Genomic DNA, 19,115 nt, shown 5'->3' with positions numbered 1-19,115 from the left:
CAGGTCCTGATCAAAAATAACACCAAGATTTTTTACTTTATTATCTGAAATCAGTTTAATCCCATCCAAATGAAGTGACTGGCTAATCAGTTTCTTTTTCAGAGACTCTGGTCCAAAGACTATAACTTCTGTTTTATCTGCATTCAGAAGCAGAAAGTTAAGAGTCATCCAGGTTTTTATGTCTTCAAGACATGCCTGTAATCTATGTAATGGGTTAGCTTCATCTGGATTTATAGACAGATATAGCTGGGTATCATCAGCATAACAGTGGAAATTAATCCCATGCTGTCTAATAATTCTACCAATTGGGAGCATGTATAAAGTAAAGAGAATTGGTCCTAGCACTGATCCCTGTGGTACTCCACAGGTAACCTTTGAGCGTGTTGAAGATCTATCATTAACATGAACAAACTGAATTCGATCAGATAGATAAGAACAATAGTTTTATGAATAATTTGAATATTTTATCCCAAGACAACAGGCAGTCAAAGTAGTCCTCCCATTGTCCATGTCACACAAATATCTGTTTGTGAATGTATTATTTGAGAGTTTCTGCAGCGTTTTAATGTTTTTAATTTGTTCTATTTTTATTTAAAATCTGTTTATATGTTGTAAGTTATACACTGCTGTCCTTTTGGACTGTCTTGGAAAAGAGATTTTAGATCTGAAAGGGACTACCCTGGTTAAATAAAGGTTTAAAAAAGTATTAAAGTATCATTACTTTTTTGCTTTAAATTTTACAAATAAGAAAAAACTATAGAAAAATTAGAAACAGTTGTACGCAAGTAAAATTGTTTTATTTTCCTCTTTTTCTCAATGTGTTGGTAGAGAGAGCAAAAATAATATTTCAGTCTAGTTTTGTTATAAATTAAGACAACAGACAGAAGGATATAGAATAAACTGAACAAAAGTTCTGCATAAGCAGTTAAATACATTGTAAAACTCTGGTATTCACAGTGTTAACATTGCAAGTAGCTTTAAAATGAAAATAGAACTTGAAACATAATCAACATATAAATTTAAATTGTATTAAAAGCACAAAGGATCCATCCCCTGCATTGTTTCCCAGCCTCCTGTCTTCATCCATGTCACTATCAATGTTTTATAAACAAACTGAGCTCCAACTGGACAGATTCTTTTCTTGATTTGTATTTTTTGTTTGTTTTTTCACTTATCACATTCAATTCAATAAATTTCTTTTTAGAACTCAAAAGAGAAATTAAATGTTTAAGTAATACACTTTTCAATAAGCGACTGTATATTTTGGTAGCTGCAGGCAGGAAGGGTCTTTTGTATAGGTTTGTCTTGCACCAGATCTGGAGAATCCTAAAAGACTCGGTTGTCTCCTGAAGAGGATGCTAATGTTGTCCATAATGTTCTTCATCTCATTAAGAATTCTTCTTTGTGAAATAATCTCCAGAGGTTCTAGAGGAGTAAGTAGAACAGAGCTGGCCTTCTTTATTAGTTTGTTGATCTTCTTTTAGTCATTTGCTCTGATGGTAGGACCTCAGCAGATGATTGCAGAAAAAATCACACTCTCCACAACAGATTTATAGAAGATCTGCAGCATCTTACTACAAGTGCTGAATTACCTAAGCTTCCTTGCAATAGAATAGAGTAGAATAGAATAGAAAACCCCTTTGTTGTCCCACAATGGGGAAATTGTGGTGTTACAGCAGTGTATAAAAATATCAGTGACAGATTTGAGAAAATAAATAAAACACTGCACAATATTTTACAATAAATACTGTGCATCTGGAGAACAAATAATCTATATACGAGGATTGAAGTTCAGGAAGTACAGTCTGCTCTGTCCCTTCTTGTAGAACCCTTCACAGTTGTGTCTCCAGTCCTGTTTGTTGTCCAGGTGAACACCAAGGTATTTATACTCCTCCACCACCTTCACTTCTTCTCATTTAATCTCAGTCAGATTCAACTTGTTCCTGTTTCTTCCGATATCTACAATCATCTCCCTTGATTTATTTATATGAATATTGTTTCTGCACCATGCCACAAAGTGCTTCACCAGCTCCCTAAGCTTATTCTTCATACCTGATGGACCCAACAGATTTCTGCTGATGGTGTAACTGATTCTGGTACTGGACGTCCAAGGTGTACAGAGTTAAAAAGAATAGAGAGAGTACCGTCCCCTATGGTGCTCCTGTGCTGCTGACCGGTTGATTAGACAGCTGACTCTTCTAGCAAACAGTGGCCTGTTTGTCAGGTAGTCTTTGATTCCGGTGATTGTTGATGCCTGCATCTGAGGCTTCTGGAATTTATCCCAAATCTAATCAGGCAGATTCTTGTTAAATTACAGCTAAGCAATAAATCATACCGATATGTATCGCAATAGACTGTCCAATTCAACATAAAATATGGTATTATGTGAGATGTAGACAGAGGAAAGGATTGTGCTTCTCATGGCCAAAGTTATGTTTAAATGGTATTAGGGTTACAATTTAAATTCTTATTTTAAATAGGTGGAAAACCCTCCACTAATTTACATTTATCAATATGGACTACGGTAATACGAAAGGCTTATATAGTCATACGTTTTGTCAGTTATATCACAGAGCCTTATGTTACATGCCTTGTCTTAATTATAGTGGGTTTGTTAAAACAGCTATGATGGCATCTTCAACTCTAGCTCCATAAGCAAACTGCAGGGATTTCTGGTAGCTGCTTGCTTGCTCAGGTGGACCAACTGGAGTCTCTGTAGGACCTTCAGGATGTGCATCAACATCTATAAGGAGCCAGCACAGACAAAGTAAGAATTAGAATGCATTTGTGTAGGGAGTAAATGTAAAAAGTCAAAATAAATACCCAGGTAAAGTAGATACCAAAAAAACTACTTGAAAACAGCAATGAAGTATTTATAATTCATTACTTGACACCTCTGTATGAAAGACACAAAGCCTTTACTTTTGCCTGGAGATGCCAACGTCTTGCACGTCTATTTCTGAGAGAAAGGTTCTCATGTGGCCAGAGGCGTAGCCGGAACATTTTTATAAGAGTGGCCAGGCAATAACCAATGTACACAGAGGGGTGGCCGAAAGCGGATAGGCGCCAGAACCTCAAGGTCAATCTACACTGTTAGAACAGGAAAATTAATGAGCACATTCATTTTCTAAATAAAGACAAAATATTCTTTCCTACAGCCTTTGCTAAAAAATAGATGCATATATTTAAACATCTTCCTAGATAAAATGTATAGTGGATACAATTGTTTCAGGTTTGAGATATGGGATAAACATTAGTCATAAGTTACTTTTATCAATAATCATTCTACAAAAATATATATTTACAAGTACTAATATCTCCATAAATTGATTATTTAATACCCTTTTATTAAAATAGTTATCTATCATTTCACTGAATACTATATGACTTGCAGAGAGAAATCATTTTCTCTTTACCTCATATAACACTAGTAGTGAAAAGAGCATGAATTCTGTACTTATTATCTTTGATGTCAGCACATTGATGTGCATAATTCATCACAGTGTTTTTTGTTGTCAAGTTAATGTTAATATATTAAAAATTTTAATGTTTTGAATATTCCGCATGAGAGTATTACTGTTGCCGCTGTCTGTATTGGACGGGGGGGGGAAATGGTAGGGGTGGCCATTAGAGGTGGGCAGATCGATCCTGGGATCGATACTATCGATTCCAACTTTAGTATTGATATACAACAATATTGGTTAAAGAAGATCAATACTTTTTCTTCTCTCCCGCACGCACTAACTACAGCAGACTGACCAGTCTGTCCGCTGGTGTTACATCACTTTGCTGCTCCCCCTTCTCCTCTCTTCACCAGCTCAGCACGCAGACTCAGCATAGCCCCGCCCACTCGGCTATCTCTCCACTCCACACATACAACTGCACTGCTGCTCTGCAGCGGAGCAGGAAAACATGAAGAGGGAAAGAAGCGGCGTTTGACCATATTTCAATAATGTAAATGAATCAATGGCAAGCTGTATGGTTTGTAAAAAGCAGATTAAATGCAGTGGAAACTCAACATGAAAAACCAACAGGAGCAAGAAAACGTCGAGCTACAGAAACAGAGAAGAGACGAAACTTCACTCCTTGCCTCAATAAATAAAAAAAATACATAAAGCTGAAATGTTAAAAAGTATCGGTATCGTATCGATATCGGTGATACTGACCCTGTATTTACTTGGTATTGTTACCATTATAAATTCCTGGTATAGCCCACCTCTAGTGGCCATGGCACCCCCGTCCCCCCATCTAGCTCCGCCCCTGCATGTGGTATGCTGGGGGGCTCTAACAGCTGCAAAGTGGCTTCTGCTGGGGGAATACTCCTACACGCAACAGATATTCGTATAATTTCCATTGTGACTGTATATTTTCCAGTGGTGAGCAGCATCTACCTGGGTGGTCGGGTGCACCTGCGTGCCTCTGCAAGCTATGTCATTAATTAAAGCGCTTCTAAAAAAGTCAAAAAGCACGCGCAGTGTCCCACGTGCTGTCCTCTCCCGTGGCTCCACAGGTAGCGTGTCTGTGCGTATTTTTCTTTAAAGGTGCCGGATTAACGCGTAAAGGTAATGAGGGGTCAGAGCTTTCAGGGTTTGGAGAGTCCTCTTTGTGAACTTGTTAGAGGAGAGAGAGGGAGAGGAGAGAGAGAGAGAGGGGCTGAACCATCCTCTCCCGGCAGAGTGCGTCCCGCTCCGCTCTCACACCACTGGGACTCCTTCTACCATCAGGCATCTGACTGGATCATCTCACCGCTTTCCTCTATCTGGATATCTCAGATGAACCATATACCCGATTACATTCAGGCTGCAGCACATTGTCTCCTCTATTTTTATAAAGTAGTTTCCCTTTTCCAACCCAGTGCTTTTGGATTCTAAAGAACACATCAGCCTGGTCGCGAAACTCTGAGAATCAATCATGGAATTATGGACAAAGTTGGTTTTGTTTTACAGTTGCTGTTTTGGAGCAAGCGCAGACTTCGACGGCAGGTAGGAGCAATTTAACGCCACTGTATTTCGTTAAAATGAGTGATCTTTTTGTATTTAATGAATATAATACAAAGGTTGCTTAGATATTAAAATATCTTGAGTAAAAAAAAATCAACGTGTCGCTTGAACCAGAGCAACAGTCCAATCCATCCAAATGGATCCGCGCGTCTTGTAGGACGCACGGTTTCTCCGATCGGTGCGTTGTTTACATTTGCTAAAGTCACGCCGAGCGGCTCCTGCTTTGAGCGCACAGGCTGATTTGATGTGTGAGGACACTACCTGGTGGATCGTGTTCAAACACGATTCCCATGAGGTGTGTGTGAGAAGACGCCAGACACCAAAAGAATGCACCTTTTAGGTATTCTCATCCGTAGGTAGGCCTACCTCTGAATTAAAGCTGTTTGCTATTTTAATCCTTACACTTACGCACAGTGACACCAATATGCGCTCTGCGTTTGTGCACACCCTTCTGATACATTCCTTCACTAAGATCACTCTGATTGACATGTTATGACCCAGAGTTCATTGCTCAGTGAAGCCAGATTGAAATGGATTTATGGAGCTCAGACAAGGAGAGCCCATCCAAACACATAGAAAGTTACACCACCACCACAAATGTTGTCAGTCGCAAAGTATTCTTCCCCCTTTTCAAATTCTGCTGTTTTAATTCACCTTACTTTATTTTAATAGACAGTATTTGTTGCTCCACTCACAGTTGGGACCTTTTTTAGGTCTTGCATTTGCATATCTACTGAACAGATATGCAGTTTGACTTCTTCATTGATAGATTTAATGGATAGCTTCTTGAAAAAAAATAGTATTATATATATAGTCTTATCAGAGATTCTCAACAGGGTTTAGGTCTGGACTTTGACTTGGACTAAAAGCAATCATAACACAAGAGTTTTTGAAGTTAAAACCATCCAGCGTAGCTCCATCTGCATGTTTGACCCTTTTCTGTCCCAAATCTTCTGCAGCCTCTGACTGTTTTGGTTTTGTTAACCGCCCTCTATTCATCAATCTTCCCATCGACCAGCATCTTTCTCTCTTAAGATAAGCAGCTGGGTAGAGATGTTTTTCAAAATCATCAGATACCTTTTATGAAAAACAATCACATAAGTAGTTTTTTTATTATTATTGTTCTAATAAACAGAAACTATTAAAAATGTTCCATACTGACAAAAGCAGCCTAGCAGAAGATACAATCTGGCTTGATCTTCTTGTTGTGTAAAAAAGCAAACAAAGAAACAAGAAAAATGCAAAAGTCAAATTAGAAAACATTTTTATGCCCTAACCCTAAAAATAAACCTAAACCTAACCATAACCAATGCATACCTCACCCTAATCCTACCGTAACCCAATGGACACCTTTGCCCTAAAACTAACCATTAGCAAAATACCTTGTGAAGACCAGCAATATTTCTTCACTTCACAACAACCGGTCCTCATTGTGATGGTGAAATTGGAAAAGTGGTCCTCACATTGACGCCTAGACAGGTATACCCCCCCATCCTTAAAATTTAAGTTAATTTATTTTTTAACAAAATAAAAAAACAATCATTCTTTATATAAATAAAAATAAATATATCATCTATTTGTGTTTCATTACTGCTTAATCCTACAAGAAGGCTGAACGATTGTGCCCAAAAAATTGTATTTTTTTCAACCAATACTGCGATTTTATTTCGATTTTATTTTGCACTATGCACAGGCATGAGGATAAGCTTGCCTGTCCAGAATCTATTGTTGCAGGATTTACTGTAACCTTTGTGTGAAAAAAATCTTACATCTTCTATCTTGAACGGATCTGCGTGCTAGTTGCAACTCCATGAGCAACCTTCAGAGAAGAACATATTAGCATATTCTAAATGAACAGAAATTTCATTTGAAAGCCATTAAAGTTTATTCTTATATTAATGTCTGCAAAAAGCCCTGACAGACGTTGTCATTTCACCTGCTATATTCATGAGGTGTGCATGTCTATTGTGTTTTTTAAAGCTTATCTTCTCCAACAGAGTCTCTGCTTTAAATAAGCACATATCTGAAGCAATTAGGAGATCAAAGGTTTCAGCCAGCTGGAAAATGTTGTTTCTGTGAGAGATAGAGGGAAAATAAATACAAGAAAATAGGTATAACTTCATATCACAAATATTCTTTCTACCCCTCACAGCTATTATCTGCCTGATAGGGCTCATCAAGAGAGTATTGGTCTGACTTTGTTTAACACTATGCCTTTGTGAAATAATCATTTATTCCAGCCTTCACAGCAGCATATTGTACATTATTAACATTCCTGCTGATGGAGTGGCTTGTCACCATGCTCATAATTTGCCAATTTTTATGGGTATAAACATGCTCAGACTTGAGTCCCTCGCTTCAATATTAATTCATTGAGAAAATATCCCCTGAGAGTAAGTGCGAGCAAGGAAAACATTTATCACCTATTCCTGCTCACTTATTGCCTTTTAGAGAGCATTCCTAACAGGCTTATCCATCTGGCCCTGAAGGGTTGTTTGCATCATCGGTGAGATAGTTCTGCTCTCCCATAGCAGCACATGATATAGTTAATAAGCCTGCGCCAGTGTTTCCACAGCATGCCGCTATTGCTGCTCCTTTTGTTTGCTCATAGGAAGGAACCAGAACCCAGCCAATTACATGTCATAGCAGAAAATACCTGAAAGTGAAAGACAGCATGCACAGTAGAGGATTTTCTTCACCACTGATGTCCTTAAGTTGTTAACTCTAGCATAGCCAAATGTTGCATACCAGACATCCTCTGTCATAATCCAAAGCTTGTGAAAGAAAAGGATGCCAGGTTATGTAGGGATATCGGATCCACATTTGGGCTTTCAGGCGTAGAAGTAAGAAAGTAGAAAGAACAGTCGGCAGACAGCCTGAGGGACCTCATGCACCATAGTGCATGTAGTCCTTATAGTCCTCTTAGGGTTGGTTTTGCTTTGCAAATAGCTGTTCTATGTCGAGCTGTTTGATACAAAAAAAGTGCAACGACATCATGTTATGCATTATTGTATAAAAAAACAGATAAGCTAAAAAAAAGTTTATTTTAAATAAGGACTACACAGAGGCTTATGACATGATTTTATACTGGAGGGATGGCCTCTGGAAGAGCCGCAGGAGTCAGACGTGTTTGCTAATGTTTATGTATGATCCATTTTAAGGATGAGAGAGTTGTCTTTGCACTGGGGAGAGAACAGATGGCTACTTTTTCTCTGACAAGAAATGTTCTGTTCATCTCAGGTGCAAATACATACGTTTATTATACCCTTGTTGTATAAAAACAAAGGTTTATTGTAATGTGTGCGGTGGGCACCATCAATACATCAAACAGCTTATGCAGTATCCCTTAAATCCCATTTATCTATACAAGTTCTAAACCTCTCTCACACTTAGATGGTAAGAAATGGTGAGGGATGACGGGTCAGAGTCTATAACAGCATGGCTGTTGACAGGTTTGTGTAAGGTCTATTTGGGTTGGGTAATTAACCCAGCATGCATGTTTTTGGGGTGGATGCCTGAGAATGCAGAGATGCATTTATTCACTTGGAGATCATCCAATCTTTCCTCAGATTACCTTAATGTGATCACATCATGCTAATCAAAATGCTATGATTTTCAGGACTCGCTTTTATGAACTCCAGAAATGTTTGTTCAAACCCATTTATGTTCAATCATCACGTTAAGTTTATTTGAGTGACCAGATCTGACAGTGTTGTCTAAACAGATGGCTTATAACAAAATATTGCTTTCCTTCAATATCCTGGAGAAACTGGGCATGATAAAGCACAAACAAGCTTAAGTAATAATATAGTAAAAAGAACATGTTAGGGGACAGTTTCGTGGACCTGCTCCTGTGGTGCTGTGCACCTCTTTGCACACAGACTCTGTCAGAATATATCACAGAGAGGATGTAAGGTTGAATTTTAATAGTGTGCGTTTAATGCCTTACAGATTGGTTTATCATCTACTTTGTTCATGTGGAGGTCAAATACTGCTAAGTTGAACATTTCATTTAGATTATGTGGTAAAATTATGAAATCACAAATATTTAACAAGTTCTTAAGAAAGAGGCAAAGGGGGGGAAAAAACACACCAAAAATGTCTTGCTTTATCCTCTTTGCCTTTTTCTTTCTCTGTGTTTTCCCATTTGCAGCCTTAATTTGTTCATTATTGGAACAAACTGAGTTTGGCTTTGTATTTGGAAATTTAATGGTAAAAACCCTCACCACTTTTTAGAAGCTGGTTCACTTAAGACTTTCTGCCATAATGTTACATTTACAGCTGTGTACACACCAAATGTTACAGCACTATTTCTGATTTCTATTCCTTTTCCGTTTTTGGAAATAAGCTGCTTTTTCTTCCACTGCTGATATCTTGAAAACACAAGCAAAACAAGGCTGTTTTTGCACACATAAACAGTAGCTGGTAGCAAAAATACCTGTATTGAGCGTAAATATTTGTGATTAAAAAAATTTTTTTTTTATTTTTTTTGCAAAGCAAGTGATTGACCATAGCTTGCTAAAAGCCTTCTACACCAATGACTGCTAGTTTTTGAAATTACAAAGAAACACGGTAAGATAAGTCACAGATTAATGTGTTTTCATGGGCACTTACATCTAAAAGAAAGATTCTTTTATTATGTTTCTCCACAAAACAGTCAAATTCCTTAGCTTGCAAGTTCTTACAGCTCCTCTTTTCCATGGCTTTGAATAAGTATGAGATACTTAATCGTTCTAAGAAATCTTAACTCTTTTGTGAGTCTATTTTAGATTAAGGTTGTAATCTTTCTGCTCTTTATGACTGTTGATGTAATTACGAAGCCCTCTGGTCAACAACTGATTTTAAATGTGCTGTATAAATACATTTGAAACTGGTAATTAAAACAGATGACACCTTAGTTCTGGATTTGGGGTGCAACTTAGTTCTTAGTTCGACCTTCTGCTCAGGGGTATGTCCATGTGTGAGTAGGTAAACTGTTTGGTTGTGTACCAATACATTTTTTTTTTACTGTAATAGTGTGAAAAAAAAATCTGAATCCAAAGCAAGGGGGATTAAGCTTCAAAAAAACTTAAGTCACTGAGTAGAAAGCTAATCTTTTAAGAACATGTTGACATAATAAACATGTTTTAACTTCAACCTGGACATTTGGCTTTGATGATGACTGTATTTAACTCTCGATGCACTTGTTGACATTCATGTTGGTGAAACTTCAGAATGAGAATCAAGCCAAGTATGTTTGTACTTACAAGAAATTTGACTTGGTGTTAATTGCACTGACTATAAATATATATATATATATATATATATATATATATATATATATATATATATATATATATATATATATATATATATATATATATATATATATATATATATATAGCTGATGGGGGTACGCATGCTGATGGGGGTACGCAGTAGCCACAGCTGCCTTGGGGCAGACCAACAGAAGCAAGGCAGCAACCGGTCCTCTGACCACCAACAGCAGTCCTTGTCTCCTTAGCTGTGTGTCAAAGGACACAACTGAGAAGAACAGAGCAGGGGCTTAAACCAGCAACCCACCAGTTATTGAATAAACTCCTAACTCCTGAGCCTCTGTCATCCCAAATACCATTTTGTGATCTGAAGTGCCAACAGCAGATTAAAATAAAGGCTTTCACTTCTCAGCCAGGTTTTCACTCAATAAATATCCGCCCCTGTACTAGAAAAATGATTTCATAAACCATCATACCTCTTACCTTACTATAAATCTTTTGCCCCATAATTGTCATACGGCCACATGGTGCTTGTTGTTAATGTGATAGTCTTGGCTGTGTGTGTGCAGAGTTGGCAAGACATTCGGCAGAGGTGGCTAATTAAAAACAGTGTGACACATTAACAACTCCTGTGAGCCTTTAGCTGAGCTTGGCAGGCTGAAGCAAGTCTCCCACATCGAGATGCTACCACTGAGGCAGGTAATCTTCATGGATGTGCACGAGAACAATCCAGTCAGCTGTTCTATTCATGCTTCAGGGTATGTAAGGAATAGCTGAGACATTGATTAAATCATCAGCACGTTGAGTTCAGATCATACGCTTTCATGGTCGTGATTATAAAGCTAATCTCCTCTCTGTAAGAGATGCACAGACAATTCTTTGCTGTCTAAAATGAATGATATGCCTGCTATGGTTTTGCTTAGCAATTCGATATAAGGACAATGGTATCCGCATTATTATCAGGCTCTCAGGGAACGAGCTTGTCTTTTTGACTTTACTTGAGTGGAGGTGTCTCGCATTATGCGTGAAGGATAATAATTATCTGCTTCAGTTCCCTCAAGGTTTAAGTCCAATTTTGGATCATTATTCAGTCCTTCAGGGTAATAAATGCAGGTATTATAGTAGCGTCAAATTGATATGCCAGTTTTCCATTCAGTGGAATATCACTGAGGACAAGCTGGTCTTCTTTAATGCGCAGTGTCCACCCACAGTTCTCAACACTGACTTTGATTTGTTCTCACCTTTTCAGATATCAAAGGTTGAACAAGGACCCAATTTGACATACCAGTGGTGTTTCATTTGATAAAACTGTGATTCAGGAAACTGCATGAAGCCATCAATTTAAAGTTCACATTGTGTTGATTTTCACAAAAGCCGGGGGTATCCAGAGTTACCGTGGGAACATGGAACGTGATGCCATATTCATATGTAATTAAGTAGGATTGTTTTTAAGACTCCATCAGAGGGAAACGTTTGATTCAATAATCCTGTACCCCTCGCATGTCAACATCTCTGCCCTAATTCCTATGCAGGAAGGGAGGCTTTGCTCCTTCATTGATCTTCATTGTTTTATCTCAGCTTTGCGTTTTAGAATCTGCTTAATTTTGCCTTGATCTAGGTGACCTCCATATTTCTTATAGTAGAATATAAATAAGAGGCTTTAAAGCTAAGTTTTTTTTATAAGACATTTTTTTTTCTTTTTTAAGGAAAAAAAATCAAGATTTCACAAAACACAACATAAAGTCTAACTATGTTATTCTATTTTAGACCAACACAACAACAATTTATGTAACTCATTGGTGTATAATACTGGATGTTACTACAGGGAATTTCCTAGATTTTATGAATGACGGGGGAAATGTTTGATGTAGACTGTTATTTTGGTAGAAAGACCACATGAGTGTGTGTGCAGAAACAGGTGATATAGTAACTGGTGGCACTGGTGTATATATGAGGAACAAAGCGCACCACGGAGGTTCGTCATAACCGGTCACTGCTGGGGGAGTTGCTCTGTGTTAAGGTAACAGTGTTAATCGATTTATTTTAGTTGGATTGGACTGAGCCTTGTGATAAATGTTTGGTTTTTTGCCAGGTAGAAAAGATCTTTGATATATATTTTTTTTTACAACGGACGAGGACCCAAAATGTAACATAAACAAAGCTAATCAATGAAAAGCAAGGCAAGACCATTGGCTGCAGCTGGCATGAGTAAAACAAGACTTCGGTGGTTTTCAAGGGATCAGCATCTGAAGATGTTTTAGAACAGATTTTGACCTTTAATTTATATTTTCAGATAATTAGTTATTATTAGTAGTTATAATTAGTTGTTTTGCTGATTTATGGTTCTGATTTGTAAGCTTAGACCTCCAGGCTTAGGTGTGCTTTTCTACTACTTGATTTAGGCATATGAAAATTCCTCATAAAAAAATAGGAGTCAGTAACAGGAAAACTGAATGAGACAAGATCTGCATGATCTGAGAACGATGGATTAAGAGATAACCAGCTGTTTAATGTTCATTTGTTAGGTTGTTTTTGCTTATAGCTCCAAATATTGTGCGGTAATTAGCATTTTAGTATTTATTCAGGTGAGATAATAGTAACAATCACAACAATAATGATAATCATATGTATGATGAGATTATTTCAGAAGAACCACAGTATTTCATCTAAAATAACCAAATTCCAATAGGTGTGTGAAACAAAAATCTTATTTTAACTATTTCATTTAAAGTTTTCATGTTGTAATGTTTTTGGAAGGGGTTTTGATTATATTATGTCACTGTTTTAGAATAGTTTAAGATTGATAGAAGAGGAGAGAGGACAATTATAGGAAGACTGATAGAAAGAAGATTGAATAAGAGTGGAGGAAAATTGGAATTATGATGGAAAGAACAGTTGAAGAGAGGGGAGAAATAGAAGATTTAAATAGAGAGCAGGCAGTAGTCAGAAGAGGGCTAGAAAGAAAACAACCCTGGTAAGCTGCCAGGTACACCTGAATTAATCAGCGTGTCAGGTAATGAAAGACAGGAAACACAGGATCTGCATAGGTAGAGGAGCAGTGCATAGAGATCATAAGTGGGAGAAATTAATCTGGTTCTTTGACATGCACAGGCCCCTGATGCATTCTCTGCAGTAATAAACACACAATCATGCCCAAAGGTTCACATACCCTTCCATTCCAAAAAAATCAGATGACACTAAAATAAATTGAAATCGGCAAAAGTAATATTAAATACAATTATTAAAAATTGAAATTTTGAATGTATATAATTTCGTACATATTTGTATATATTAATAAATAAAACAGGTAAAGAAGCCTGATGGGGCTCCTGCACAAACATTCTGCATCTGTTGACAGGTATGTTGGTTCACTGTTCATAAGTAAGGTACTTTATATAATCTGGGACATTGTTTTAGAATTCTTTTTTAAATAAAAATTCAAAATAAATATTTTATTGTCCGTAATTATAATTTTTTAATTTTTGTATTTATTTTTAGCCTTTTAAGTCTTCTTTGAATTGCTCATGTGAATTTGATAATTTTCTTTAATGGGAGGGTCTATAAACTTTCAAGCACAGCTGTATATCATCCTTTAACTGCAGGCTTGACCACTACTTGTTTTTGATCTATGTTAATGCAGTGAAATCTAATTCTCATAGGTATGTACATGTGAACAAAATTAGCATTTGTTGCCCTTTTTTTGAAGAGATGGGGGAATTCTGTCTGCAGAGACAGCCACAGGCATAGGCTAAATGTTGGAGAAAATGTTTGTATTTTCTGTTTTTTTCCTTTCCTCATGTCACTCTTCCTTTATGGGGTGGTCGAGCTCTTTAGGCCCTTTAACCTCTTGCACACTAGGCCTGTTTTCGAGAAATATGCTTGAAAATAACATGCCCAAAATGAATTGAATATATCTCAAGAACTACAGAGTTTATTTTAATTGTTTTGGTATCAAAATAAAGGCAAGACTCCAGAGAATATGTTACAGGTCTAAAAACCATCTTGGGGTGAGTGCTGAGGACCCAAATTTGGGTCCTCGTGTTATGAAAAGGTTAACCACCCAGGACCCCTCGATTCCCAACCCATCCTTTTACCCCAACCCAGAGACACAGTTCTAATTTTCTATAAATAACCCTATCGATTTATTCATTTCATTAATCTTAAGAGTGTGGAAAAGCACATTCCTCGCTTTAACACTTTGATTAAATATGAATAGATTTGTAAAAAATAAAATAAAACCATTGCTGCCCCAGTTTCCTAAATGTAATCTTGATCACACGTATTTATTTGTGTCTATAAGCTGGAAAAGTCCCCAGATTTGATTTCAGAAATCTGGTCACAGGCTGTAAGTTATGTTCAGTCAGCTTCTTAGCAGACATACCACTCTGAGCCTGTTAACTGTGCTTGTAAATGTTAAGAGTGATGCTTGACTCTTATTTAGGATTCAAAAATCCAAATGTACTTTTTTAGAATTGAGGGAAAAGTGTAATAGCTTTCTTTCAGCCTTCTGGCTGGCTACAAGTTCAGCAACAGATGGGGAGGAATGGTGTAGCTCTACATACTAAACAGCTGTAGAAAATCATGATCAGTCCTATTCCTTTTCAAGCATCATATCAAAAGCACTATTGTATGTGGAAAATGTAAAGTATTGTGTATGTTTTCTTGCTTTGGATTAACCCCCCCCCCAAACATTTACATCTTAATGTAACTGAAGATGGTTGGTCATGATTTATGTCGCTGAAGATATAGGTAATATCCAGGTAAAGCCAAGGCAAGTACTTTGAATCCAGACATAACAAAACCTCTTTTAGACAAGGAAAGGCAAGTTAATCTGTATTTCATTAATTAGACAATTCAAGACACTTTTACAATGAAAAGGAAAAATATGTTGCTGTAGCAAAAGTTTGACTACATGTTAAAATGTTTGTTTCCTTTGACATGTAATAAGTAAAAAAAAAAAGGAAAAGAACAATAGCAATAATCAGTTAGAAAGAACAATTTTAAAAATTAATTTAAGCCAGACATTAAGATTAAAACAAGTGATTTAAAAGTGGACTGTAAAAAGCTACATGCCTGATTATATCAATAAATAGAACAGTTAAAGGCAACTTAATCTTGATTAAAAAAAAAAAAACTCTAAACATGGTTTACATATTTTTTTCTATCTCTCCTAGAAGTATTTGTTTTAGTTTCCACAAGTAAGAAAAATACAACAGCTGCAATATGGAAGATAGATGGTAAAAATTGTGTCAGTGATAAGGGAGGCTTTCTACTCAAAGGGCCGGATTTATCAAGATCCAATTTTGCGTGCAGTAATTTGCGCTCGCAAACTGGAATTTTGCGCGAGGGGCTGAACCATGGCTTGCGGGTGATTTAACAAGAGCGATTGCATAACTGGTGGCAGATGCAAAATTGTTGGAGACGCCCTATTTAAATGGTGGTTTTGCGCGTTTTTTGGTTTGCGGAAAAGTAGTTTGTAGTTTGTGCAAACTAGTGCATTAAGAAATTTTAATCTTACAGTGACACCCCAACCCCTCCAAAAAAAAAAAAAAAAAAAATTTTATATATATATATATATATATATATATATATATATATATATATATATATATATATATATATATATATATATATATATATATATATAAACTTTGGCAACTTTTATTCCCTAAGGTGGTAGCCTATGTGGCTGAATGTCTACTTCAATGCAGTAATAAAAAAACAAAAAAAAAAACAAAAAAAAAACAGGTATTTTGTATTGGCCTGTAGAAAAATGCACATACCAAATGGCTCACAATGGGACTGTGGATGAGATGACTGCGCGGACGCATCCCCGCAGCATTGGCATGTTGCTCCACAGGCGCAGGGTGTCGGGGTTCTCCGGTAGGGCGTCAGGGCGACATGGGATTTAGAACGTCGGACAGCACTTCTGAAAAACGAGATTGGGAGATCCCAGATGCAAAAAGTGCAATGTTGCAAGGAGTTTTGTGATATCTGGTATTGCGTGGGTCCTCCTTGTGGCTGGCTCCAAATCCATTCGGAGTTCCCCCAACAGCTCCAAAATGGCAATGCTGGATAAACGGAATGTTTTGATGATCGTTTCCTCGTTCATTCCAAAAATATTCACACGGAGTGAAAAAATGCGTTCTCTGCGTCTCCTTGCTTCATTTCCATGTCTCCTTCTTGCAACAATAACCGCTGCCATGTGTGCGCAATTACGCATACAGACCATTTGCACCTTCTTTTGAAACGTGTTAAATATAGAGTCAGATACCGTTAGCAAAATTGCTCTCAGCTTTGATAAATCACTTTGCGAGTGCTAAATTAATATATTTACATGTTCTCCTCCCACAAGACGCACTTTTGCGTGTAAACGCCCCATATTGCATATTCACTGCAGAAAAAGTACTAAATGGATAAGAGGCGCTATTTAGCACGTTTTAAAGACCAAATCCTTTTAGCACGCTGTTGATAGATCAGTTTGTACATTTTTTAGCGTGCGCAGTGAAATAGCTCACGTTTTTATACACGAAAACCTTTGATAGATCCGGCCCAAAGTCTTAAGATTAGAGGATCACTAAAAGTGCAAATGAGATAATAAAGGTTATCCAGGAATGGCTTCAAAGTATTAAAATATATCTTCTCTCAATCTGCCAGATCATTTTAATTACCGTTTTGATTGGTTGCATATATGAGATTTTTTAAACATTCGATGACTATTAACCTTCAGTTATACAACCCCTGGCAAAAAGTATGGAATCACCAGTCTTGGATGAGCACTCATTCAGACATTTCATGCTGTAAAACAAACTCAGATCAAAAACATGATACAATATTAAGGTCGTTCCAAAGTGCAACTCGTTGGCTTTCAGGAACACTCAAAGAAATGAAGAGAAAATATTGTGGAAGTCAGTGAATGATACTTTTATTGACCAAACACAGGGAAATAAATATGGAATCACTCAATTCTGAGGAAAAAAGTGTGGAATCACTCAAATTGGAGGTAGAAAAAAAAGGACACACCCAGTCTATTTCCTTTCCCTAAATGGACACCTGCCCCAGATTAGATGTGCCCGTTAGTGTGCAGTTCAAAACACCTGCAGTCATGACACCTTGGAGGGCTGCTGGACCAAGTGGAGTGGTGAGAACCATGGCTCCAACAAGAGAAATGTCCCTTGAAACAAAAGAGAGGATTGTGAAACTTCTTGAAGAAGGTAACCCTTCACGCATGGTTGCTAAAGATGTGGGCTGTTCACAGTCAGCTGTATCCAAGATATGGACCAAATACAAACAGCATGGAATGGTTGTTAAAGCCAAGCGTACTGGTAGACCAAGAAAGACATCAAAGCGTCAAGACAAACAACTTAAGGCCATTTGTCTTGAAAACCGAAAAAGTACAACTAAACAGATGAAGCATAAATGGGAGGAAGTTGGAGTCAATGTATGTGACCGAACCGTAAGAAATCGCCTAAAGGAGATGGGATTTCAATACAGGAAAGCTAAACGAAAACCAGCATTGACACCTAAACATAAAAGAACGAGACTCCAATGGGCTAAGGAGAGGCAATCATGGACTGTGGATGACTGGATGAAAGTTGTCTTCAGTGATGAGTCAAGAATCTGCATTGGACAAGGTGATGATGCTGGAACTTTTGTTTGGTGCCGTTCCAGTGAGATTTATGAAGAGGCCTGCCTGAAGAAAACAACCAAATTTCCACAGTCCTTGATGATATGGGGCTGCATGTCAGGCAAAGGCACTGGGGAGACGACTGTGGTTAATTCTTCTATCAATGCACAAGTTTACATTGACATTTTGGACAGTTTTCTCATCCCTTCAATTGAACAGATGTTTGGTGATGATGAAATAATTTTCCAAGATGACAATGCATCGTGCCATCGGGCAAAAACAGTGAAGGCATTCCTTGAAGAAAGACACATTCAGTCGATGTCATGGCCTGCAAATAGTCCAGATCTCAACCCAATTGAAAACCTGTGGTGGAGATTGAAAAAAATGGTCCACAAGAAGGGTCCAACCAGCAAAGCTGATCTGGCAACTGCTATCAAAGAGAGTTGGCACCAAATTGATGAAGAATACTGTTTGTCACTCATCAAGTCCATGCCTCAAAGACTGAAAGCTGTTATAAAAGCCAAAGGTGGTGCAACTAAATACTAGTGATGTATTTTGAATGGTCTTTTGTTTATGAGTTTTTCATGATTCCATACTTTTTTCCTCAGAATTGAGTGATTCCATATTTATTTCCCTGTGTTTTGTCAATAAAAGTATCATTCACTGACTTCCACAATGTTTTCTCTTCATTTCTTTGAGTGTTCCTGAAGGCCAACAAGTTGCACTTTGGAACGACCTTAATATTGTATCATGTTTTTGATCTGAGTTTGTTTTACAGCATGAAATGTCTGAATGAGTGCTCATCCAAGACTGGTGATTCCATACTTTTTGCCAGGGGTTGTAACACCTGAACAAAAACCTTTTTTTGCAGTGTTTGACCTGTCTTTTTTTCCTCTTGATAATATGGATAAAGTATGAATATAGTATTTACATGATTAAATCAGCACTGGGCGGTCTTGTCTTCACAGTTCTGACTTTGTTAGAGGCCTTTTGTCTTCTTCTTCTTCTTTTCTCTCATCTCATTTTTTCATCTCCATGCAGTTGAATATTTCTTTTCTTTTTCTTTCCATCCCCTTAATTCCCTTCTTTTGTTTTTTCTTGCGCTCCTCTCCTCTGTGTTTGACTAGCTGCTTTCCTGCTTGCCAGACAGTGGGCAAACATTTTTTTCTATATCTGCCACTCTCACTTAGAATCCATCTGCTTTTTTTTTAATACTGTGGTGATTGGCAGCAC

General features: G+C 37.3%; 1 protein-coding gene across 4 annotated transcripts in view; it reads left to right on the top strand.

Moving 5' to 3' along the window:
- Positions 1–4,519: 4,519 nt before the first annotated feature.
- npnta (nephronectin a) overlaps positions 4,520–19,115 on the top strand; it is a 71,832-nt gene continuing 57,236 nt past the window's right edge. The window contains exon 1 of one of the 4 annotated variants that reach the window (XM_038271003.1): positions 4,520–4,982. In XM_038271003.1, coding sequence (XP_038126931.1) covers positions 4,912–4,982 — 71 coding nt within the window. In that variant the 5' untranslated portion in view covers positions 4,520–4,911. The remainder of the gene's footprint in view (positions 4,983–19,115) is intronic. The other 3 variants (XM_038271004.1, XM_038271005.1, XM_038271006.1) reach the window with 3 other exon arrangements.

The sequence above is a fragment of the Cyprinodon tularosa genome, unplaced genomic scaffold (assembly GCF_016077235.1).
Source record: "Cyprinodon tularosa strain WSP-4 unplaced genomic scaffold, ASM1607723v1 ctg787, whole genome shotgun sequence".
NCBI classification, from domain to species: domain Eukaryota; kingdom Metazoa; phylum Chordata; class Actinopteri; order Cyprinodontiformes; family Cyprinodontidae; genus Cyprinodon; species Cyprinodon tularosa.
The sequence above is the reverse complement of the archived record's forward strand: the minus strand, read 5'-3'. Positions and strand labels throughout refer to the sequence as shown.